This window comes from Capsicum annuum, chromosome 1 (genome assembly GCF_002878395.1).
Source record: "Capsicum annuum cultivar UCD-10X-F1 chromosome 1, UCD10Xv1.1, whole genome shotgun sequence".
Classification (NCBI taxonomy): Eukaryota; Viridiplantae; Streptophyta; class Magnoliopsida; order Solanales; family Solanaceae; genus Capsicum; species Capsicum annuum.
The window spans coordinates 253,323,831-253,349,630 of NC_061111.1; the positions used below are offsets into that span (position 1 = coordinate 253,323,831).

At 36.1% G+C, this 25,800-nt stretch overlaps 3 protein-coding genes across 3 annotated transcripts; 1 reads left to right on the top strand and 2 right to left on the bottom strand.

The window, feature by feature from the left end:
• The first annotated feature begins 3,052 nt into the window (after positions 1 to 3,052).
• Positions 3,053 to 7,942, top strand: LOC107850859 (nudix hydrolase 8). Its single transcript, XM_016695652.2, has 9 exons — positions 3,053 to 3,313; positions 4,566 to 4,828; positions 5,203 to 5,268; positions 6,037 to 6,174; positions 6,277 to 6,354; positions 6,431 to 6,481; positions 6,588 to 6,622; positions 7,092 to 7,200; positions 7,471 to 7,942. Exons 1-9 carry the CDS (start codon positions 3,214 to 3,216, stop codon positions 7,675 to 7,677), a joined length of 1,047 nt encoding a protein of 348 aa, XP_016551138.1. The 5' UTR covers positions 3,053 to 3,213; the 3' UTR covers positions 7,678 to 7,942.
• Positions 7,943 to 8,055: 113 nt separating this feature from the next.
• LOC107863166 (disease resistance protein At4g27190) lies at positions 8,056 to 13,028 on the bottom strand. Its single transcript, XM_047401896.1, has 3 exons — positions 11,955 to 13,028; positions 8,929 to 11,379; positions 8,056 to 8,542 (listed from the first exon to the last, which is right to left on the bottom strand). The coding sequence occupies exons 1-2, from the start codon at positions 12,483 to 12,485 to the stop codon at positions 8,968 to 8,970; spliced, it is 2,943 nt and encodes a 980-aa protein (XP_047257852.1). The 5' UTR covers positions 12,486 to 13,028; the 3' UTR covers positions 8,056 to 8,542; positions 8,929 to 8,967.
• A 1,248-nt stretch (positions 13,029 to 14,276) lies between these two features.
• On the bottom strand, positions 14,277 to 21,342 carry LOC107863215 (disease resistance protein At4g27190-like). The gene is given in 5 exon segments (XM_047401895.1): positions 14,277 to 14,452; positions 14,558 to 16,243; positions 16,662 to 18,921; positions 20,329 to 20,693; positions 20,696 to 21,342. Coding segments are annotated over 5 exon segments (4,551 nt in total). The 5' UTR covers positions 20,928 to 21,342; the 3' UTR covers positions 14,277 to 14,444.
• Between the last annotated feature and the right edge of the window lie 4,458 nt (positions 21,343 to 25,800).

The following is a 25,800-nucleotide window of genomic DNA, read 5'->3' on the forward strand; positions in this document are numbered from 1 at the left end:
TATTTTTATTATCTTTTACTTGTGGTTTGCTTAATCTTTCCGAATCATAACATTTTTAAATATTTTTTTCATATGAAGAATACTCTGAAATTTGCATAATCAAATTAAATTTCAAATATTTTTTAATATTGGTTAAAATTTAAATAATGCTCAAAGATGGGCTAGATGATTTTCCCACTATTGGTGGGATAGAATCATATGTGCACTAAAAAAAAATATTTTGTCCTAATAAAATATCCAACTTGACGTGTTCCCACGTGGACTTCACTATAACCTAAATAATATAAATTGTTTTTTCATGTAAAAACAAACAAATAAAAAAATATATAAATGAAGAGAGACTAACAGTACAGCCTTATCCAGATGGGATCAAATATGAATTAGGTAAAAATAGATTAAATTATAATGATAATTGAGTTATTTGAATTGAATATTATTAAAAAATTTAGTGCTTTTGCATATAAAAAAGAAGAATTTACGTCTGACTTTACATTAAAAATTAGATTATATATACATTATGTATTAATCTTCGTATTTCACTGTGAAGGTTGTGATAAGACGTTAAATGTCCTTTTATTCTTAATTTTAGATCATTTTAAAAATTTATTGACTTCAAATCTCAAATTACATATCTCTAATGATCGATAAAATGATAAGTATTCATTTATCCTTAACAGAGGTCTCATATATATTTAAGAACGTGAGATAAATTCGCCTTTCATAAGAAAGTGCTTTATTTATAAATGAGATTTTCATGCGCATAATTTAAATTAATCTGACTTTAAAGCGAATAGGGATACTGGATAATAAGAGAATCACTATGTCAAATCATAATAATATTATTGTTGAGTGAAGTTCCACCTAAAGTTATTTGTATGTCCCCTTTGTTATGAGGATACGATAATAGTGTTCCAACAACTAAAATAATTCATGATATCAATATGAATTATGAATTATGGTGCAGTGATAAAATTGCTTTATTGTTAATTAAATATTTAGGGTTCAAACTCTGTGTATAGAAAAAAATTCTATTGCGAACGTTATTGCTAGGATAAATATTGCAGTGTGCGATTTGAATTAATCAGAACTTCAATGTGAACATCAGACACCAAGTGCGAAATCAAAATAAATAAAGTTGATGATTAAGATAATTAATCAAAATATAAGGAAGCATGACCTACCTGTCTATTTTATTTTATTTTATTTTATTTTATTTTATTTTATTTTATTTTATGTTATTAAAGTATAATGAATGATGACACATTTTACCTAAAAGAATATCTTTTTTATTTTGTCTTCCAGAGACCCAATGGCCTAGGCCAGATAGATAATTTGGTTTTATTTTGTTTTTTAGGATTTATTAGGTATGGAGGAGTATAGTTTTCTCATTTTCGTTTGTTTAAAATATTTTGAAAAATATTCTTTCAAAAGGCAAAAGATAATATTTTTATTCAAAAAGTAGAGAAAATAAATATCTTTCATACGACTTAAGTCATTTCCATGAAAAATATTTTGTCTCGTTTGATTGTGAATGAAAAATATATTTTAAAAATATTTTTAAATTAGTGTGACTTTCATAAAAGCTTGAGATTTATTAGTTAATAGTTTTATCCAAAGTATTAGTATAACTAAATAATATAAGATTAATAGTTAAGTTAATCATTTCTTCCATAAGTGAGATAAGTTATTTAATTCATTTTAATAAAAAATCAAACAAAGTTACAATAACAATAGCATACTCAATATAATCCCGCAAAATGATATATGAGAAGGGCAGAGTGTATGGAGATCAGTGACGGAGCTACCTTTACTTCTGAGGTTCATCTGAACCTAGGGGCGGATCTATTAAGGCCGATAGGGATGGCACGCCACCCGCAAACTTCGACGGAAACTTTCTATAGCTATATCTATAGACTGATATATTAAAATATTAAATCTGTCACCCATAATATCAAAGCGCTATTTAGTGCAAGTGGCAAAGCGCCACTTTTGTGTGTAGTAGGTCGTGGCTTCGATCTTGGGCAGCAGCATATTTTTTTTAGGTTTTTTTTTTTGTTAAGCAATTTTCTATATATAGAGAGACTGATGTAGTAAATATTAAATATGTCACTTACAATACCAAGGTGCTATCTAGTTCTATATACTTACAATACCCCAAGGTGCTATCTAGTTCAATACACTTACAATACCAAAGTGCTATCTAGTCCAAGTGACAAAGCGCCAATGTTCTATATATAGAGAGACTGATATACTAAATGTTAAACCCCTTTCGACGAAAAATTATATTATTTTATATTATTTTTACATGGTTAAATTTTTTTTTATGCATATATAATAAATGTTGCACCTCCTTCGACTAGTTTGTGTATATACTTCTGAACCCTTTCAATGAAAATCCTAGCTCCATCACTGACGTAGATCTCAGACACACAATTTCATCATTTTAAATATGTATATTTCCCTCTTTCCATGTCTCTTTCACTTCATTTTCTACACCCATAAAATATCTTTCTTTTAGCTAATTTTCATCTTGTTTTTGGTCATTTTCAATAATATTTCATATAAGGTTCATTTTGTCAACCATTTTGTTCTCTATATTTGTATTAGTTTGTAATGCTTATTCTCGAGCTGAGGGTCTATCGAAAACAAATTCTCTACCTTTAAAGTAGTGGTACAGCCTGTATACATTTGCATTTTTTTCTTGTTTCTCACCTGGTTTCCGGTATCTGTATTGGAGTTCTGATTAATTCGGATCGCGCGTTGCAAGCCCATTATGCGGGTAGCACTACAACAGGATTTTCTCCATACCTAGGGCTCGAACCCGAAACCTCTTGTTAAGAGTGGAGCAGTCCCACCACTATACCACAACCCTCGTTGGTTTTGCATGTTGTTGTTTGTTTGTTTGTTGTGCATTTTCAACCACATGCTTTGTTGGTTTAACTTTATGCCAATATTTTCCATGACATAATATATCTCCTTTTTAATCATAGATATTTTAGTTTTTTCTTTTTTTCTAAATGCCAAAAACTATATTACTACTATTTAATATCTTCATTGGGTAGTGAAATACCCAAGAAGTTTTCTTGCTTTTAGCATTGTGACAGAATCTTGCATTATTTTCTTTTTCTCAAAAAAAGAATTACATTATTTTTGGTTATTCACATTGTTACAGAATCTTGAATTATTTTCTTCTATATTAATAAATCAGTTGGTATGGAGGGGTTGATGAAGTTTTCTACTTCATTTCTTGATTCAAAGCTCATGATGTTTGGTGTTAATGTGGCTCCCAAGTTCTATTCTTGCAGAGATAGAGGTACTTTACTGATAGTTCCGTTTCAACTTGTTTGTCTGTTTTTTACTTGACACGAAGTTCGAAAAAGATAAAAAAGATTTTTTGAATCTTTTGATTTTAAACTAAAGATATATGTAATATGAAAAGTTAGAATTAACAAAATCTTTTGTTCTGTGTTAAGACGATCTTAAGTTTATGCCATCCGTTATAAGTTTGGCTGATATATATCAATCGCTTTTAAAAGTTTAGCTCAGTTATGTCATTGCAGTTGCAGAAAATCTTATTGCGCCATTATTTTGTAACGGTGGGTTTGCAAAACCATTTTCGTCACGTGGCCCCTTATTCGAGGTCCACATCATAGAATCCAAATCAACCACTATTACTTAAGACCAAAATTAAAAATTGGACTCACTAAAATAAAATACGACACAATTAATGAATCTGATTTAGATTTGGTGATGTGGACTTCTAATAAGACCCCCATGTGGCAAAAATAATGACACAAATGGAACTTTCTGTAACGGCAGACATAAATGAGTCAAACTTTTAAAGACGGTGGCATAGATGAGCCAGACTTATAACGGATGGCACAGAAGTGCCATTTCTAATAGTTCGATGACATATCTGAGCTGTTTTCCTTAAGAAGAATATCATCTATCAATCAATGTGATTTTAGATAACACCATTGCTGCTGCTAAATGGGAAATATTGCTTTTTTTTTTTTATAACCACGGTGTCCTGGCTATCTTGCGCACACCTCGACTAATTCTGTCCACCAAGACTAGAGACTGATGATGCGAAGAAATCACCTAGTGTTTTTTTATCTCCACTAGCTGAGGCGGAGCCAGGATTTCTTCTGTGGGGTTCAAAATCGGAAGAAAAACTCATCGAAGGAGGTTCAACATCTACAGTATACACATAAAAATCATTTTAACCATGTACTAATAATATAATTTTCCGTTGAAGGGCCGAACCCCCATTACTAGGCTGGCTCCGCCTCTGTCTGCTAGGATTTGATCCATAAACCTCATGTTTCTCAATCCACTTTGTTGACCACTAGGCGACACCCTTGGTCTAAGTTGCGCGGACACTTCACTTTTGATGCCGCACCCGTATCGGATTCTCTAAAAATACACTACTTTTGGAGAATCCGACATGCACCCACTGACATTTTTGAAGAGTCCGAGCAACATAGCCCTTGGGTTCGAAATGTTTTTGCTGTTTGTATCTGTCATAAAGTTATAATTTTGTAAGATTTCTGTTTTACCTTCAGGGAGGTTTATGATGAAGGCTTCTTATTCAAGCACTTCTTATGATACAACAAGATCAGTAAGCAAGAGGAACTTCTTAATGGATACTTTCTCTTATCGGATAAATGGCGCGAACCATACAAGTTTGTATTTTCGAGATACATGGGTACTCGATGCCTCTGACGATGAATATGGAGGAGTACTCGTCAACCCAGAAAGACTACCATCCGATCCTGACAAATTTACCTTTGCGCTTCGCGCATCGCTCTCTCATTGGAAAGCGAAGGTTCTTTTCATCGTCTAGTCTAAAAATTTCATGATATGGTTTGTGGTTTGATGTTGATTAATAAACAAGAGAAAGCGATTGCATTTGACTTGAAAAATCAACGAAGTAACATATAGGCGATCGATACCAATAGTTGAAGATTGTGTGTTTGTCATGTTAGTATGTTTACTTCTGGTCCTATGCTTGTACAAGTCAGTCCTATAACAGACTTATGCCAGTAGGAAATACGGAGAACTTCTAGTACTTTTTATAGCCTGACGAATTCATATAACCGGAACTCAAACTTGTTTAGGAATGAGGTGTAGTAGTTTTTGGTATATTACTAGTAAACTTATAAAACGCCTTTTGGTAATCGATGGCTCTTGGCGATGCAGGGGAAGAAGGGAGTTTGGCTTAAACTACCACTGGAAAAATGTGATCTAGTTCCTATTGCAGTAAAGGTATTTCCTTTTTCTGATGTTGAATGGTGGCTAATAGTGATTGTAATTCTCAAGATATGTGTAATGAACCAATATCCCACATTGATAAAAAAGAGAAATGCTAAGGGGGTTATAAGTCAAATGAGTTCTTCACCTATTAGATAGGTTTTATGAGTTGGACTCTCCTGTTTGGTTTATAACATTTGGTGCTTTCATTGAGAGTCCCATGCGTGGGGGCCTGCCGTGACCAACGAGGAAACAAACCATGTGTGGAGCCCCCTTAGCATATTCTTTTTTTCCAATGTGAGACATTGGCTCCATTACACATGGAGAATAATTTACTAGTCTCACTATTCAAAGTAAACAAAAGTAGCAGTGATATATGTGGATATTCAAGTACATGCACCTCGAAGAGTAATAAGGAGGTCACGGTTTTGTGGAGGATCAGGCGTCGTCAGTGGCGGAGCCTCCTTTGAACTAGGGGGGGTCATACATGGTCAAAAATAGTTTTTATGTATATATAGTAGACGTTGAACCCCTTCGACTCAATGAAAATCATGACGATAGAACTGGTGCATGATATCATGTAAAGATATGACAAATGGCACAACTCAACCCGAAGAGATAAACTCAAGAGCAAAGGATTTCCCAAGTCCATATAAATAAACCGCCAGTTCATTACCCAATCAATGGGGAACTTTACCGACTCAAAAGATCAACTACGGTATCTTATACAAAATAACATATAGTTTTCGAGATTCTGTAACAATCACACACTAAATTTTGTAGGAAGGATTTGAATACCATCATGCAGAAAGAGGATATGTCATGATGACTTATTGGATTCCGGAGGAACCCTCCATGCTTCCTTCGAATGCATCTCATCAAGTCGGAGTTGGAGGTTTTGTGATCAACGACAAAAATGAGGTGTATATTTTTCTGTTTGCAAGTCCCTTCTAATAGCAGTAATATTCACAAACTTCTGAATCCTTTGTGTAGTCTCTTAGACTGATAAACTTACTGCTTTAGGTGCTCGTCGTGCAAGAGAAACATTTTGCACCGGCTCTTTCAGGCCTCTGGAAAATACCAACCGGTTTCATTCTTGAGGTATGTTCCTGTAACGCAAAATATTGAAACATGAAATCTGCATACTTACTACATTTAGTTTTTGCGTTAACATCAGTCCGAGGAGATCTTTACAGGAGTTGTGAGAGAAGTGAAGGAGGAAACCGGGGTAAGAAATTTTCACTTAATGTATCTCCTGCCTGAACTAGCAACTCATAACGATAGCAACCGTTATCTAAACGCTGTTTTTCATCTTTTGTCATTATTTTCTCCAGATTAATACTGAATTTGTGGAGGTTATGGCTTTCAGGTAACAAAATTCTTCCTCTTCAAACGACCATAATTTTATCGATAGGAAGAGCTATATTAGAAATCTTATGAGAACATGAAATGCTGATAAAATAACTACCCAAGCAACTTTGCTCAGACACGGAATGTAGAACCTATGTTGTTTGGGCTCTTCAAAAATGTCGATGGATGCATGTCGGATCCTCCAAAAATAGTGTGTTTTTGAAGGATCCGACTCGGGTGCGGCAACATTTTTGGAGAGTCCGAGAAACTGAGTAGAACCACTTTTTGCTAGACTTTACTGTCCTCTTTAGGATATTTCAAGCTTAATTCAGTTTCTTGCTCTAACTCATGCTACTTAGGGAAATCACACTCTACACCTTTGTCAAAGGGCAATCGCAGTTGTTTAGCTTTGGACGCTATTGTTGATTTTACAATTTACGATCAAGAGGCCATTGATTGAATTAACATTTTTCGATGTCCTTATTCAGGCATGCTCACAATGTGGCCTTTGAAAAGTCAGATTTGTTCTTCGTCTGCCTGTTAAGAGCTCTGTCGAAACAGATCATGGCTGATGATCTAGAAATTCAGGCTGCTAAGGTACGCATATTGCACGAATTGATAATCGGCAAGACTATGGTTGAGTTAGATCTAAGTCCAATCTTGTGTTTCACAATGTTGGTCCTGCATGTCCTATTGTCAGTGCATTAGTACCCCATATCGGTTGCGAAAATAAGATGTTGTTTCCTCGTATATTTTTGGACAATCATCATCTCATGAGCTGGCTTTCGGGGTTGAGTTAGACTCTAAGTCAGTAGCTTTATGCGACTTTGCATTTACACGAGCTGCCTTTTCTTTTTTCTGATGCAGTGGATGCCTCTGGTTGAGTTTGTGGAGCAGCCGTTAATCCAAGGAGACGACATGTTCAAGAAAATAATTGACATTTTTCTAGCTCGACTGGGCAAGCGTTACTGTGGATTGTCTGTCCATCAACTGGTTTCGAAATTTGATGACAAACTTTCCACATTGTACTTCAACACAGTCGATGATCCGGATTTGAATTGTCAAGCCAGTTAGCATCACAATCAGTATTTGATACATTGGAAGGGGAGCCTCAAAGTAACTGGTAAAAACAGCCGCTTGCAGAAATATAAGGTGAGGCTGCGTACAATAGATCCTTGCGATCGGGCCCTTCCCCAACCCTGCACATAGCGGGAGCTTAGTGCACCGGGATGCCCTTTTTGTCTTGTGTATATGTCATCCGCTGTAACCTATAGGGTGTGCACGCTGTAAATATGCAACTATAACGGTACTAAGGTAGAGAAGTTTCTTTTACGGTAAATTCTCAGTTGTTTACGATGAACCTTATTACAACACGAGAAACCATTGTCAGAAATGTGTAATAGGCGCTCTCCGATTTCAAATAATCAAAATATCGGAATCAGAAAGCACAAATAGTACAAACAATAAGTGATATTAACAAACCATAGCATAGTATACAGCGCAAAGTTAAGCGGAAAACTAATAAAAAAGATCAAAGAAAGAAGACTCTGTTCATCTTTCATGTAAAACAATGAGATAAGCATCTACCTAGTACCCTCCCGAACTATGGCCAAAGTTGCTACGACACACTCCAACTTCACAGGGTCCTATTACCCCCGAACTCAATTTTAGCGTATTTTTGTCTTCCTTTTGTGCCGACGTGGCACCTTTATTACATAAAATGGGGTCCTATTACTTACAACTTGGAGGGACTAACAAGGACATAAGGATCACTGTGATCTATAAAACTTTCTTGAAGAACTACTTCCACCCCATGCTGGCCCTCTAGAGTTACAATAGCAAACATCTCCGGCGTACAATCAATTGGCTCGATTTTGCCAAATGTCTTCAGACGAACATCCTTCAATGCAGCTTCCAATAAGTTTTTCTTTTTTCTTCCCTGAATGAAACGACAAAAATTGAAGCCCAATAAACTTGTTTAACATTTGATTGATAACCCAATCATGCTAGTGTTATTAACAATGTCTAAAAATATTTTTGTAAAAGCATATGTTTTTCCAGGGAGATAAATGACTTGATTATAACAATGTAATTATGAAGAATGTCTGTAATATGTATTAACAAACTATGTTAAAGTATCAACAATGAGATACTTTTAATCCAAAACATTAAAGCAATAGTTGAAATAACCATGAACATTATAAACCCTTTTTAAGAAGAACGATAGAGGCCCAAATTAGCTCTGCAAAGGAGGATATTAGAGGACAAATAATAAAATATAATACCATCGACAATTGAAAATATGAAAGTTAATTGGCACATCACCTGAGATGCAGAGGAAACAACTCAACTTTGATCCTTCTGTCATGGGTAATACCATTCTTTGTAAGAATGCTCTAAATTTTCCTTGAAGTTTTCATCATCCCATTCCAGCTGGCTCCACCATGCTGATTTTCCTTTTATTATTTTGATGTTTTCCGAGGTTTGAATAGAGAGAGGCAACTTCCTTAATCCGTCACAACTGTTCACTGTGAGTTCCTCCAAGTGTTCCCATATACTCTGTGGCTCCCCCAATGTTCCTAGTTGGGGAACTTTGTACAAACTTAACTTCAGAACTCTTGGAATTTCTGAGTTGACAAGTGTTGCCTGATCACTTGAGCTGCATTGCACAAACAACTCTACCAGCTGACGGCAATCGTCAACTATAATTTCTTCCAAGTGCTTGGGTACAGAACAAGTTCCACCATAGTTGAAAAGACATGTTAAACTGGGACAATAAGTGATATTCAGTTGGCGTAATTTAGAAAATCTTAGACCCAAATATTGACCGAAATCAGAAACACTCTTTAAATTATGTACATAACAGAGGTTGAGATATTCCAGATTTGGCAAAGGGTCAAATTGTCCACTTCCTCCTTCCACTGGTTCGAAAGAACAAAAACAGTAGTATATATTTAGTAATTTTAATCCATTAAAAGTGTTGTATGAAATCAACTTCCTGAGACCCATGCAGTCGTGCAAGTGCAAATCTGAAGCAAACTGCAACATGCCTGAGAGCTCTCCGTTACTGAAAATTTCACACTTGTAGACATTTATCGCCCTCATTGACTTGTTGTATGGTACATAAATTAAAGTTTCCCCAACTTCAATGAGAAATCCTTTCAATCTAGTCATCCAGGTGTAATCTCTATTGAAACATGATGAGCTATCCACTCTAATAGAAAGATAAGTCAGATTCTGTAGAGATGATATCTCATCAAAAGAGGTCGCTCCAAGACAGCTACGCGACAGATTACCGTCGCTAGGAAAAGTTAATAGCCTCGAATTTGTCATATTTAATAGCCTCAGATTTGTCAAATTGTCCATTCCTTGCGGCAGACAACGCAACTCTGTATTATAACAATCAAGCACTTGCAAATTGTGAAGATTAGCAACAGGTGGTAACTTTTTCAAGTTAGAGCAATTTTTTAGTATTAGAGCACGTAGTTGACATAAACTGTTGATGGAAGAAGGCAGTGCTCTAATACTAGTGTTACCCCTCAGATTCAGAACTCTTAGATCTGGAAATGCCAAAAAGAATTCCGGGGGTATTCTGTAGAGGGGTTTATTGTCTTGCAAATGTAAAGATGTTGTCTTTGGACATTTCGTAAAGCAATCAGGTAGACATTCAATTTTGTTGCTTACGAAGGATATTCTCTTGACAGAAGCTGATATTTTAATAGACGATATCTCAGTCAACCGAATTCCAGCTTGAAAAACAAAAGTCTGTTCATTCCCAAAGGTACTAGCTATCCATATGGCAACATCACGAACCACGTCATGCATCTTAACATAATGCATCTCATTGGCTTCTAGCAAGCAGGCATCTTTTAGACTCTCAATCAACGTGATTCCCCTGTTGTAGGCTTCTTCATACATGTCATGTTCACCGAGGATCCCCTCCCCCCACCAGCAATGTATGAGATCATCTGTCGGAATAGCCGCTGGATATAAGGAGCAATATAAGAAACAACTTCGAATATCACCTCTCTTTTTGTTCACATGTTTCCTTCTTTGCTCTGAGGATAATTCAATATCCTGAGATTCTAAAGAATCAAAACTCCACTTGATGACCTTGTAAACCTTATCTTCTACAACTTTGCTATGAGGTTCAGACATGCTAAGTGATTTCAAAGCATCTTCCCAGAGCTCAACCTTCGTCTTCCCTCTCATGGATGATCCAACAACAGTGATGGCTAAAGGTAAACCATCACACTCTCTTGCAATTTCCTTTGCCAACGGATGGATTTGCTCCAGATTGACAATATCTCCCACATTTTTGGCAAACAGTTGCCAAGATTCATCCTTATCCAATGTGTAAACCTTCATTTCGACATCTGTCCTCATTTGCTTACAAACATCCAAAAAACGCGAAGTTATAATGACCTTGCTTCTTGCGGGATATTCAGGTTGGGGCACACCTACATAATCCAAATTTATAGCTTCCCAAACGTCATCCAATATGAGAAGAAAACTCGTTTCTTTCTCGAGCCTTTCACAGATTTTGCTGGCAATGCTTTCTACACTTCCCTCTTTATCTACCTTCAGGTTTAATCTACTGGCAATTTGTTCTTGAATCTTTCTTACGTCTATTGGCGGTTTGGGGACTGTAACCCATATCACAACGCCAAAAGACAGTTTGGAACTTGGCACATTCTTTAAGAGCTCGTTGTTCAGATTCTTCACCAATGTAGTTTTCCCAACTCCTCCGGTACCCCACACACCGATGATGCATACCTGAAAGGATTCAAAATCCAAATAACTTTACCCAGTGAAATGAACACACAGGAGAAATTTAGAAAATTAGTGAAACAAGAGCGATGGAGGCTTTGATCACTATAATCTCTTGATCTCAAGTTTGTTAATTTCTTTGCATATGCATTGTGTTCTGTTATAAAACAAAATGCATAATATTGAATCGATTAACGTTTAGACAATTTAGTGTGACAAATGTATTCTATGGTTATATTAGCTTCTTAGAATTCCACAAAATGCATATGCTTTTCAAATTTTCTAAAGTATTTTTAGAAGAGATTTTAAGATTTTATTGGAAAGCCTATGTCTCCACTAATTAAAAATACAAGACAAATTAAAAATAGTTGAACTAGTTATGAACAATTTCTTATATAATACTAAATTGTATGACTCATCAAATGGGGATCTTTTGTTAAATGACCTTTATTAACTGGATAGGATTAACATTCATTTACTTTTTTAAACTCAAAACATAAAGTCTAATAATATATATCCACTTACCAAATTTTCTAAAATTTAGGATTACTAATCTAAGATTTAATTTCAACAATTAATACCTTATCATCTTCCAATAGTCGTAGGAGCTCGTTGAGATTCCTTGTTGCAGCTGGCTGGCCTTCTATTGATGGTCCCGGGATGTGCTCAACTTTTTTCATCTGGTAATTTTCGATCACCAAGTTGGATCCATGGTTTTCTCCGACCTCTTTAAGCCTACAAAGTTGATCTCGGATGTTCCGTGCTTGAGTGGAGACTTCCGAGCGAAGGCTGCATTTTGGACAGCATTTATATGTAAGCGACTTCGCCGCTGTGATGCTTTCTTGCATAGACTCCCATTCTTTCTCCAGCTCATGAACATCTTTGATCCACTTGATAACATCTGGGTTTGGCTTATAGCCTTCTCGCACCGCTACTTCCACTTTCGCTTCGATATCATCTCTAAACTCTGTTAGCTGCTCCATTTCCTTTCTCAGATTATCAATATTTAATGAGAAACAAACAACATTTTCAATCTTAGGATAAATGCATCTACACATAAACCTCCCCACCTCAACAACACAAGTAGATACAACAGTAGTTATTATTTCCATTGAATTATTCTGATATGAAAAGATGATCAAATAAAGCTAAACTGACTTATTCTTGTTTGTTTGATATAGAATTCTGAGAACTAAAAGAGTAAGTAAAGAAAAAGGCAATGACAATTATTGGAGTAACACTGTAGAGGCTGAGTTAAAGAAAATGGGTGATATATATTTTTTTTGAGTAAAGCATCCGGTACCCCTGAACTATGATCAAATTTGCTACGACACACTTCAACTTCACAGGGGACCTATTACCCTGAACTTAATTTTAACGTATTTTTGTCACCCTTTTGTGCTGACATGATACCTTTTGTCAATCCTTTTAACTGACATGGCACCCTTGACATAGATGTTATTTTATGTAATAAAGGTATCAAGCCATCCCAAAAGGATGACAAAAATATGCTAGAATTGAGTTCAGGGGTGACAATATTTGGTGAGAGTTTTTGTTAAAGTCACATGACATTATTTTTGTTAAAAGTTGAGGGTATATATGCATCACATGTTTAACGAGAGGTCTATCAACTCTAAATCTTAAAGCTAAGAGATAAGATAAGAAGCACTACTTTTGGTTTCCAAAAAGGAAGAAAGCATGTCCATTGTACAGTAACATAAGAAAGGCAGAATTATTGGAGCAACTTTCAATTTGGACCACTCATGAGTGTCTTTTAATGTCTCAGAAAGATTCTTTATTTGCAAAAATAAATCGAGAAAAATATGTAAATTCAATTGGATAGGTGTCTCGTTAGGATTGGTAAGGTAAGTATAACCAACACCTGAACCAATCTCGTGTTATAAATTTGCCAAAAACAACAACATACTCAGTGAAATTCTAACGAATATTAATCCAGGTGTCAGCAAGACAGCTACATCACCGCTGCAGCACTACTAGCCAAAACAGGGAATACAACTTAGAGCTGTATGCGTTTCCCTTTGATTGTTAAATCAGCACGGACCTGATTCCTTGAATTCTTGTTTGTAAATCATCAAAACAAGTTCATCCATGCCATTACTTGTTAACGGTGGTTTTTTAAAAAGAGCTTTGCCATGTGCCGTGTTACTAGAGATCAAACTCAATAACTTTGGTCGAGGTCCTGCATTTCTCTTAATATATTCATTGAGTAAGTACAAATAATCAATTTAGAACGTCTCAACAACTTAGAAGAACTAAAATTTCGAACCCATAAACTTCAACTTCTAGCTCGGACTATGTGCAACAGGATTCCCTTGTTAATAATTTGAACTTTACGGGATCCTATTACTACCCTGAACTAAATTTTAGCTATTTTTGTCAACCTTTTTAGCTGACGTGGTGCCTTTGAAGTGGGCTCCATTTTATGCAATAAAAGTACCAAGTCAGCACAAAAAAGTGACAAAAATACGCTAAAAATGAGTTCAGGGAGAGGGCTAATAGAACCCCCGTGAAGTTGGAGTGTGTTGTAGCAACTTTGGTCATAGTTTGGGGAGGTGGGGTTAATGGATGCTTAACTCAATATTTTCAGAAGTGTGATTTTCAAGCATGCTAAAATGGAAAAAAGGACAAATCCATTGGTGACACATGTACAATAACATAAGAAAGAAGAGAAAATAAGCTATAGGGTGCGTTTGGTACGGATAAAAACGTTTTCTCATGTTCGGTTGGTTAAATAATTTGGAAAATATTTCATTAGCATTTTTCCCTTAATGGCTTTAGCTTATATTATGTTACACTTATTCATATGAACTTGTCATAGGGAAGTTACTGTCGTATGAAAACGTTCTTCAACTTTCTTGGTCGAAACAAGAAATTACTCAGTGTACAATCAAGCAATCAAAATATTAGAACCAAAAAGCAGGAACGGTACAAACAAGAAACAGTTATTGGCGGGAAAAAATTAACATCTGAAAGTAAATACATCACAGCAAACTCGACCGATTAACTTTAGCTCCAAACACTGTCTCTCTGGTTCCTTCCTTTGCTTTCTTTTAGATCTCTGAATGAAGCCACAAAAAGTGAAGATCAATACATAGTAGAGAACAAATAATCAAATATAATATCATCGACAACTAGGAAATGTGAAAGTTAATTGGCATATCACCTGAAACTGTCCGTAGGTAAAACCACTCTAGGACTCCTTTTTTTACTTTAACGTTGGTGGTTTGAATAGAGGAAGGCAACTTCTTGTGTTCGATTCCATCACAATTGATCACCTCGTGCTCCTTCAGGTGTTCCCACATACTCTGCGGCTCACCCAACGATCCAAATTTTGGCAAGTTTCTCAACACTAACTTCTGAACTCTTGGAGTTTCTGAGTTGACGTGTGTTGCCTTAGTTGGACTGCGTTGCACTAACAACTGTACCAGCTCAGGACAAAAGGTAATTGAAATGTCTTCCAACTGCTTGGGTAAAGAAAAATCTCTACCAACAGTAAAAAGACATGTTAAACTTGCACAGAAGTGTATTTCTAGTTGACGTAATTTAGACAATCTTAGACCCAGAAGTTTACTGAAATCAGAAACACACTTCAAATTATCTACAGAAATGAGGCTGATAAGTTCCAGATTTGGCAGAGGGTCAAACTGTGGACTTCCTCCTGGATGTCCAAAATCACAAGAACATCTCTCTATGCGTAGTGATTTTAATCCATCAAATCTGTTGTACGCAATCAACTTCCTGAAACCCATGCATTTGTGCAAGTACAAATCTGAAGCAAACTGCAACATGCCTGAGAGCTCTCCATTACTGAAGATTTCACACTTGGAGACGCTTATCATCCTTCTTGACTTGTTTATTTGTACACGCGTTGGAGTATTCCCAACTTCAATGTGAAATCTTTTCAATCTAGACATCCAGGTGTGGTCTCGGTTGAAAATCGATGAGCTATCCACTCTAATAAAAAGAGAAGTCAGATTGTGTAGAGATGATATCTCATCAATAAGACTTAATGGCCTCAGATTTGTCATTTCTCTATCCAGCATATCTAACATTTCAATGCTAGGCAATTTGAGGAAGAATCCTTTACTGATGTTCTTCAATTCAGCAATGGGCAGATTTAATACCTTCAGATTTGTCAACTTGTCCATTCCGTGAGGCAGACAACATAACCTTGTATTATCGCAATCAAGCAATTGCAAATTGCAAAGTTTACCAATAGGTGGTAACTCTTTCAACCAGGGGCATCTTTGTAGTACTAGAGCACGTAGTTGACACAAACTATTGACGGAAGAAGGCAGTGCTCCAATACCAGTATCACTCAAATTCAGAACTCTTAGAGCTGGAAATGCCAAAAGGAATTCATGGGGTATTTTCTCGAGGGGTTCATTGTCTTGCAAAAGCAGAGATGTTGTCTCTGGGCATTTCGTGAAGCAATCAGGTAAACATTCAATTTCATTACTTACCAAAGATATTCTCCTGACAGAAGATGATGCTTTGATATGCGATATCTCGGCCAACTCAACTCCAGTTTGAATAATAGAGTCAAGTTCATTCCCAGAGGTATTAGCTTTCCATATAGCAAAATCACGAACCACATCATGCATCTTGAGAAAATCCTTCTTATGGGCTTCAAGAATGCAAGCATCTTTTAGACTTTCAACCATTTCGACTCCCTCGTTGTAGGCTTCGTCATACGAGTCATGTTCACCAAGGAACCCCTCGGCCCACCAGCAGTTTATGAGATCCTCTGTTGTAATAGCCGCTGGATATAAGGCGCAATACAAGAAACAACTACTTTTGGTCGCAAGTTTGCTTCTTTCCTCTGAAGATATTTCGCTATCATGAGATTCTGAAGAATCAAAATTCCACTTGATTAGCTTGTAAATCTTTTGTGATTCGGTCATATATAAAGTTACGACATGTTTGATTGGTCAAAAATTTTGGAAAATATTTTCTTTAGAAAAACAAATTCCTTAAAATGGAGGAAAATTACTTCCCTTGTAGAAGAGAAGTAGGGAAAATTATTCAACTGCTTTTAGAATACTTTTTTTCTTTTGCTTACGTACCAAACACAAGAAAATAAGTAAGAAAATCACTTTTTTTTACTAGAAAACACTTTGCATCAAACTGAACACATCATAATTTGAATTATCAAATTATGCATTGAGAAAGGATGGACACATAGTAGTTGTGCAAGAAAGGATTCTGCATGACAAATGATCAAATATTAAAGCATTGAGAAATCTGAAAGTTAATTGGCTCGTCACCTGAAATTGTCAGTTGGTTCCACCATTCTGATAATCCTTTTATTCCTTTGATGTTTGTGTCTGGAATAGAAAGAGGCAACTTCTGGTGTTCGATTCGACCACAATTGATCACCTCACGTTCCTCCAGGTGTTCCCACATATTCCGTGGTTCCCCCAACATTTCTAATTTTGGTAAGTTCTTCAAATATAACTTACGGATTCTTGGAACTTCTGAGATGACATGTGCTGCCTGAGGTGAACTGCATTGCACTGACAACTCTACCAGCTGAGGACAAGAGGTAATTGAAATGTCCTCCAAGTGATTGGGTACAGAAAAAGCTCCACCAACATTAAAAAGATATGTTAAACTTGCACAAAATTGTATTTCTAGTTGGCGTAATTTAGAAAATCTTAGACCAAGAAGTTGACTGAAATCAGAAACACTCTTTAAATTATCTACAGAAATGAGGCTGAGACGTTCCAGATTTGGCAGAGGGTCAAACTGTCCACTTCCTTCTTCCGACGGTCCAAAATCACAAGAATATATCTCTATGTGTAGTGATTTTAATCCATCAAAACTGTTGTATGCAATAAACTTCCTGAGATCCATGCATTCGTGCAAGTACAAATCTGAAGCAAACTGCAACATGGTTGAGAGCTCTCCGTTTCTAAAAAATTCACACTCGGAGATGCATATCATCCTTCTTGACTTGTTGAGTCGTACATGTGTTGGAGTATTCCCAACTTCAATGTGAAACCTTTGCAATGTACTCATCCAGCTGTAGTCTCTATTGAAAATTGATGAGCTATCCAATGTTATGAAAAGAGAAGTCAGCTTGTGAATAGATGATATCTCATCAAAAGAAGTTGGTCCAAGATAGCTATCCAACATATTTAGTAGCTTCAGATTTGTCAACTTGTCCAGTCCTTGAGGCAGACAACGTAACTCTGTACCTTCAGAATCGAGCACTTGCAAATTGCAAAGATTACCAATAGGTGGTAACTCTTTCAAGCAGATGCAATTATGTAGTATTAGAGCTCGTAGGTGATATAAACTATTGATGGAAGAAGGCAGCGCTCTAATACTAGTTCCACTCAGATTCAGAACTCTAAGAGCTGGGAATGCCAACAAGAATTCATGGGGAATTACCTCAAGAGGTTCATTGTCTTGCAAAAGTAAAGATGTCGTCTCTGGGCATTCCATGAAGCAATCAGGTAGACATTCAATTTTGTTGTGTATGAAAGATATTCTTTTGACAGAAGTTGTTATTTTAATGCGTGATATCTCAGTCAACCCAATTCCAGCTTGAAAAACAGAAGTATGTTCATCCCCAGAGGTATTAGCGATCCATCTAGCAACATCAAGGACGACGTCGCACATCTTGACTGAAACCGGCCAATGGGTTTCTACCAAACAGGCATCCTCTAGACTCTCAACTATTGTGATTCCCCTGTTGTAGGCTTCCACATAGGTGTCATGTTCACCGAGGAAGCCCTCAGCCCACCAGCAATGTATGAGATCATCTAGCGGAATAGCCGCTGGATATAAGGAGCAATACAAAAAACAACTTTGAATATCCTGACGTTCTAAAGAATCATAACTCCACTTGATGACCTTGTAAACGTTATCTTCTACAACTTTGCTATGAGGTTCCGACATTCTAAGTGATTTCAAAACACCTTCCCAGAGCTCGACCCTAGTCTTCCCTCTCATGGATGATCCAACAACAGTGATGGCTAAAGGTAAACCACCACACTCTCTTGCAATTTCCTTTGCCAATGGTTGAATATGCTCCAGATTGGCAACATCTCCCGCATTTTTGACAAACAGTTGCCAAGATTCATCCTCCTTCAATGTGGTAACTCTCATTTCGATGTTTGTTCTCATTTGCCTACAAACATCCAAAAGACGAGAAGTTATAATAACCTTGCTTCTTGCGGGACCTTCAGGTTGGGGCACACCTACATCATCCAAATCTATAGCTTCCCAAACATCATCTAGTATGAGAAGAAAACTCGTTTCTTCCTTGAGCCTTCTATAGATTTTGCCGGCAATGCTATCTACACTTTCCTCGTTATCTACCTGTAGGTTTAATCTACTGGCAATTTGTGCTTGAACCTTTCTTATGTCTGTTGGCGGTTTGGCCACGGTGACCCATATCACAGCACCAAAAGAAAGCTTGGATCTTGATGCATCAAGTTTTAGAAGCTCATTGTTCAGATTCTTCACCAAAGTAGTTTTCCCAACTCCTCCCATGCCCCACACACCGATGGTGTATACCTGAAAGGATTTAAATTAAATTGTGAATACAGTTTCATTCTTTGAGCTTGTATTAATTTAAATTGAACCAGGTTAGAAGAATCTTGAGTTTGATTAAATGTTTCTAACTGCTAGTTGGAGCAGTAGTGTAGCTCACATTTTCCATTGTTGATTGAGTTGAGCCTTTATGTGTTATCTTTATGCTTTTAAAGTCACTTTATACTTGTCTGAACCAATGTACATAGTTGATGCTTATTCTTTATAGATGATGAATGAGAACAAGTAGATACACGCATCCATTGCAGCATCTAGTGTTTTCAAAGGCATTTTTAGGACCTTAAACTTTGACAGTGCACAAATAAGACCTTTAACTATTCAAAATCTGAACAAATAAACCCTTCAATTCTTACTCCGACGCACTCAGTTTTGCGTGTACAACACGCGTTTTGCTATATAGGATCGGAGGTCATATTTGTTCAGTTTTGTATAGTTAAAGGGCCCACTTGTGCACTATCAAAGTTTAAGGTCAATTTTATAATTTCGTGTCAAGTTTAGGATCATATTTATATATTATGCCATTTATTATTGGTCTAATGAAATTTGTACTTTATGCTATCATATTTTCATATTGTAGTGATTTTTTAAAAGATATATAAATAAAGAAGGTAACCTTCATAGAAAATAATTATAATATTTTTTCAATATTAATGGTGATTTATTTAAATTTAATTGCAGAATTATGAAAAATCTTACTCTTTTTTTACAAAAGGCATAATATATAAACAAGACTTTTAACTTGACACCAAATTATAACTATGCCCTTTAAGTTTGCCAGGGCCCTTTAACTATATAAAAGCTGAATGAAAAAATACTCCAATGCTACAACTTACATGCGTTAAACTCAATCGCTCCTACGTGGATTAGTAATCCACTCAGACGTTGTCACCTAATAAAAAAGACACGTTATAACTATGACCTTTAACTTTGTCAATGCACAAGTAGGCCCTTTAACTATACAAAAGTTGAACAAAAAAACACTTCAATTCTAACTCTATTGGAGTGTTTTTTTGTTCGGCGTTTGTATAGTTAAAGGGCCTACTTGTGCACTGACAAAGTTAAAAGCCATAGTTATAATTTGTTGTAAAGTCAAAGATCCTGTTTATATATATATTGTGCCTTTACAAAATCGTACCGCGGTATACAAGTGCAACGCATGTACCGAGAAATTAGTTTATTTCAAATACACTGAGGTATGTGATATTACAGAAAAGAGGTAGTAGCACCCATTTATAATAATAATTAAAAAAATCTACTTTTGTCTAAAGCACATTTTGACTATAAAATCTAACTAGACATGAATTAATGAAGTTAGCAATTATTGATTGGTAAAACATTTAGCATTAAATCTTGGATTAATTTCAACGTTACCTTATCGTCTTCTAATAGTCGTAGCATTTCATTGAGATTCCTTGTTGCTGTTGACTGGCCTTCTATTGATGGTCCGTAGATGAACTCAACTTTTTTCACCCGGTAAATTTCTACCACCAGATTGGATCCAAAGTTTTCTCCGACCTGTATAAGTCTGCATTGTTGGTCCCGGATGTTCTTTGCTTGAGTGGAGACTTCCGAGCGAAGGCTGCATTTTGGACACCATTTATATGCAAGTGCCTCAGCCGCTGCAATGCTTTCTTGCATGGTTTCCCATTCTTTCTCCAGCTCGTGAACACCTTCGATCCACTTGATAACATCTGATTTTGGCTTATAGCCTTTTCCCTCAGCTCCTTCCACCTTCTCTCATCTCTTAACTTGGTTAGCTCCTTCATTTCATCCCTTAGATTATCAATTTTTGATGAGAAACGGACGATATTTTCAATCTTAGGATAGATGCATCTACACATAAACCTCCTCACCTCAACAAGAATGCCACCAACAGCATTAATAAGTATGTCCATTGAATAATTCTTAAGGTAAAGAAAAAAAATGTGTTTTTTTATTATAGTATTATATATGACTGATCTTTTCTTCATTATTTATAGCAGAATTTTTAGAGCAAATTAAAAAGTAGTAAAACAGATGGCAAATAGAATAAGTAGCGTTCACACCTAATTTGACTCTCCATGCTTAAAATTAACGTTTTCAGGCTTTCTGATCATTAACGAGCACAAAATACAATTTTCACTTATTTTTTTTGCAATTCTTTATAATCATCCTTACTTTATCAATTTGTTGTCATATTTTTACTTTTCATAATTTATTGATAATTCTCTGTCCGTTAGAATTTTATTGATTCATTAAAGGAATAAAAATCCCTTTTGATCAATAACTTAAGGACCAAAGCGTGCCTAAATATTCTGAGAACTAAAAGAATAAGTAAAGAAAAAGGCGAAGACAATTATTGGAGTAACACTGTAGCGGCCGTGTTAAAGAAAATGGTGAGATATTTTTTTGAAGCCATGTGAAACTTTTAGAGTAAATACATGCTGTATTTGTTAAACATTGAGAGTATATATACGCGTCACTACTTTAAATGGTAAAGTTAAGAGATATATTCTCCGCTTTTCCCTTCCTATTATATTAACCAGGTGGCATATACATATTGGAAGAAAAAAAAGAAAAGGAAAGCCACTACCAACAGATAAGATAAGAAGCACTACTTTTTGTATTTATCTTTAAAAGAGATGACTATGCAACACTCAGGGGAGGAGCTAGAGTATAAGCAATGGGTTCGGCCGTACTTAGTAATTCTGGTCTAAATTTTATATTTATCTTAATAAATTCATTAAAATGTATAAATTATTAATTAGAGCTCATTAACTTAAAAAAATTAGAATTTCGAATTCGTCTTTATGCAACATGATTGACAATAATTGAACCCATGCAGAAAGACAACAAAAATCTCAGTGTCCCCAGGAATGCCTTTCTCTGCTTACTTACAATTTGGACCACTCATGAGTGTCTTTTAATGTCTCAGAAAGATTCTCTATTTTCGAAAATAAATCGAGAAAAATATGTAAATTAAATTGGATAGGAGTCTCGTTAGGATTGATAAGATAAGGTATAACCAACACCTGGACCAATCTTGTGTTATAAATTTGCCAACAACAACAACATACCCAATGAAATTGTAACGAATATCGATCCAGGTGTCAGCAAGACAGCTGCATCACCGCTGCAGCACTTGTAGCCAAAACAGCTGTACGCGCTTCCCTTCGATTGTTAAATCAGAACAGCGTTAAATCAGAACAGCGCGGACCTGATCCCTTGAATTCTTGTTTGTAAATCATCAAAACCAAAATACAACAAAGCTTCTTTCTCCAATTCATGCTATTTAAGGGCAATCACAATCTACACCTTAGTTGAAGTGGCTAGTAGAACAGTCGTTTTACTTTGGACGCGAATTGTCGATTTTACAGTTTACAAACGAGAGACCATTGTTTAAAGGGAAAAGACTCAAATATGACATCTAATTATCAGAAATGACTCATTTATACCATCCGTTAAAAGTTTGGCTCATTTATGCCATCGCAGTTACAAAACAGTTCATCCATGTCATTACTTTTTAATGGTGGTTTTTCAGAAACAGCTTTGCCACGTGTCGTGTTACTAGAGGTCAAACTCAATAACTTTGGTCGAAATCCTGTATTTCTCATCATAAATTCATTGAATAAGTACAAATAATCAATTTAGAACGTCTCAACAACTTAGAAGAACTAAAATTTCGAACCCATAAGTGTCACAACCCGAACCGGGGCCCTGGCCGTGACAAGTATTCCGAACCATAAGGCCCGAAACACCCCTATCTGTCTGGTAGTCATACACATAATTCATATGATAAAAGAAATGCGGAAGATACACAATATAACGGAAATATGGCCAAGAATCATATGCGAACAATAATGGGGAAACAATGTCCCACAATCTCAATCAACATCTCTAAAATCGTCTGCGAAATCTCTACTACATGAATTGAAACAAATATCTATCTGAAAATTGGGACAAGGTCCCCAGTTGACCCAAAACTAATAATGATAAATGAAACTGCCAGATATCAGGCCTTCCGAAATATAGAAGGCTCACCAAGTGACTCTGCGAATCTGTTTGAGGAAATCAACTGATTTTTTGGACCCCTAGACTGTGCCTCCGAACCTGGGAGGGAAGGGGGTCAATACAAAAGTACTGGTACGCAGAGATATCAAAACAAAACATAATATTTTTATAAAATATAGTTGAGAGCCATTATAAAGCAATTTCATATCAAATCACTTGAAAACACAGGGGCGTAATGTAATTGTTTTCAACAACAATGCAATGCAGCTGAGTTGGGTGGAATGCCCTACATATCACATTTACACCAACTGTCAAACCTCGGTTGCCGCCGAGATTAGAGTATAAGTGAGAGAAAGACACACAAGATCACACATCAGGGTGTCTCGACCCAATGGTAGTGCACAAGATCACAAAGCAGGGCTCCTAACCATAGTCCCAATTTGGGAATGACATAAAGTCAGGTACGCAAGATCACAAAGAAGGGTACCGAATTCCCATGTCGACAAACACGGTTTCCAGCGATGAGACCTTACACTCAAACGCCTTCTTTGGGCATCCACCTATCTCATGAAAAATTAATGCATTCAAATTTTATCTCATTCAATCACATATCATATTCTGTAAGGTATCGTCATACCCGACTTGCAAGCCATCAATATCAACTCATTCTTCTCATTCAACCATTGTATTCAACATGTTTCAACACAAATAGCTCTCTCATTTTGAAGTCAAAATCATGTCAATTCTCAAAACATTTCATGTCATGCTTTTCAAGATGTTTTCAAACAATTTACATCATATGAACATTTAAAACAAATTCACATTAAGAGAGGGATTCCATATCATTCATGCTCTCAAGTTAACATCTTTTGGGAAGACACACATATACATATATCATATAGCAAATCACTTTGGGAGTAGGCCTAAGGGCCAAATCAATATCATAAAACGTTTAAAACATAATCATATTCGCAATTTCAAAACCCCCATTTGAAAATATGAATTTTTAAAGCCCATGAGATTTTTGAGATAACCCCACGTACCTCTATGCAAATATGATAGGTGCTTCTTGAAGACTAAGTTGAGAGGATTCCAAATATGCAATTAGTTTCTAAAACCCACGATTGAATCTTGAGTTGCTTGGGTTTTTATTTTGAAACCCTACAGAGAGTTCTTGAACAATTTTGATGAATGAAGGTGTATTTTGGAGTCTTTGGGAACTGAATTTCGTGTTTAGGGCTAAGTAAGGGTGGAAAAGGACCATTTCCCCCCAAAAACGGAGTGTTGAAGTCACCTGAAACCTTTACATAGGTGCTGCCTATGCTATCGCCTATGTTTACATAGGTGCCACCTATGTTATCGCCTATGTTTATATAGGCGCCGCCTACTACTTTAAAAGGCCATAACTTCTTGCTCGGGTGCCAGATTTTAGCAAAATTGGTATCGTTGGAAAGCTAACTCGAAGACCTATCATTTGACACATAGTAGGCTCTCTATTTCGACATATACAGAGAGTTATGGTCGATAGAAGCTGACACAAATTACAACGTCCACTAAAACTTAATCGATTGAAATAGTTTCAACTCGTCCTTGAGTTGAAGGACCTCTATGGTCTAAATTCAAGCTTGAATAGATTCACATACTACGCAAATAATTAACATGTCATATTGGCATAGGATTTATGGCTTCGGGATTATCAACGCATCGAAATCATGGTTTTTATAACACCCCGAAATGCGGGGTGTTACATTATCTCCCCCTTAGGATCATTCGTCCTCGAATGATGGATAGGAACATATTGAAGCTTAGAGGTATGGAATAACACGGACATGATATGTTTCTCTAAGAAAGAATGCACTGATCTGAAACATGACTATAAGACTGGAACTACTGATGTTCTAAATTCTTATACTGAACGTGCATATCTGATACATGGATTTGTTACTAAGTTGTTCTCATGAATGCGGAACGGAATACACTGATAAGCTGAACTTTTCTATATAACATGCATTTCTAATGCATGCATATCTGACTAAACTGACGTATGACGTATGACTGAATACGCAATGATAACTGGTGCGAAGCTTGTAATAAGAATCTATGCATGCAGCTGAATGGGGTATCTCCCCCTTGGGATCCTATATCCCTCTATGAATACTCAATTCACTAAGATACTCGGAAAACTGAGGCGATGCACAGGGAACCTACGAATTGAATCATAACTGAACATCTGGAATCTGAATTTAATGCATGATGCATGAATTAGGCTATATTCGTAACTACTGGTATACTCTACCTTGGAATAATAGCATGTATGAGATTTCGAGTAGCATGAATAAGTGCAAAGACGAGAAAACAAGTCATGAGAATCTGACTGCTAAACTGACTTATTGTCCATACAGACTGAATTATACTACACCCTCATACTTAACTGGAGTATCTCTTCAGCACAATTCTCCAAAGAAATTCTAGCGGTAATAGGGAGCCATAAATCTTGGGTATGGATTACACAAGACACCCACTAAGGAATCATCACAATGACACCACTCTGTAGTATGGAATATAGACATATAACTCCTAAATTAGGATAGAATTACCAGACCTTTGGCAATACAACTTCTTACTTTCAAGCTTAGCACACTTCTCGAATATCCCTTAACCATACTATTCCTATAAATATCATATTCATTCAATTCAGCTTAAAATTCTCATATGAGCATTGACAATATACTTTTTTTTTACTAATGTCTAAAATAGCTTAATCCTTACACCACGATCAAGCCTAACTCTAAGTCACAAAAATACAACATGCTACACCACGCTATTATTCTACACCATATGATGCCACATTCT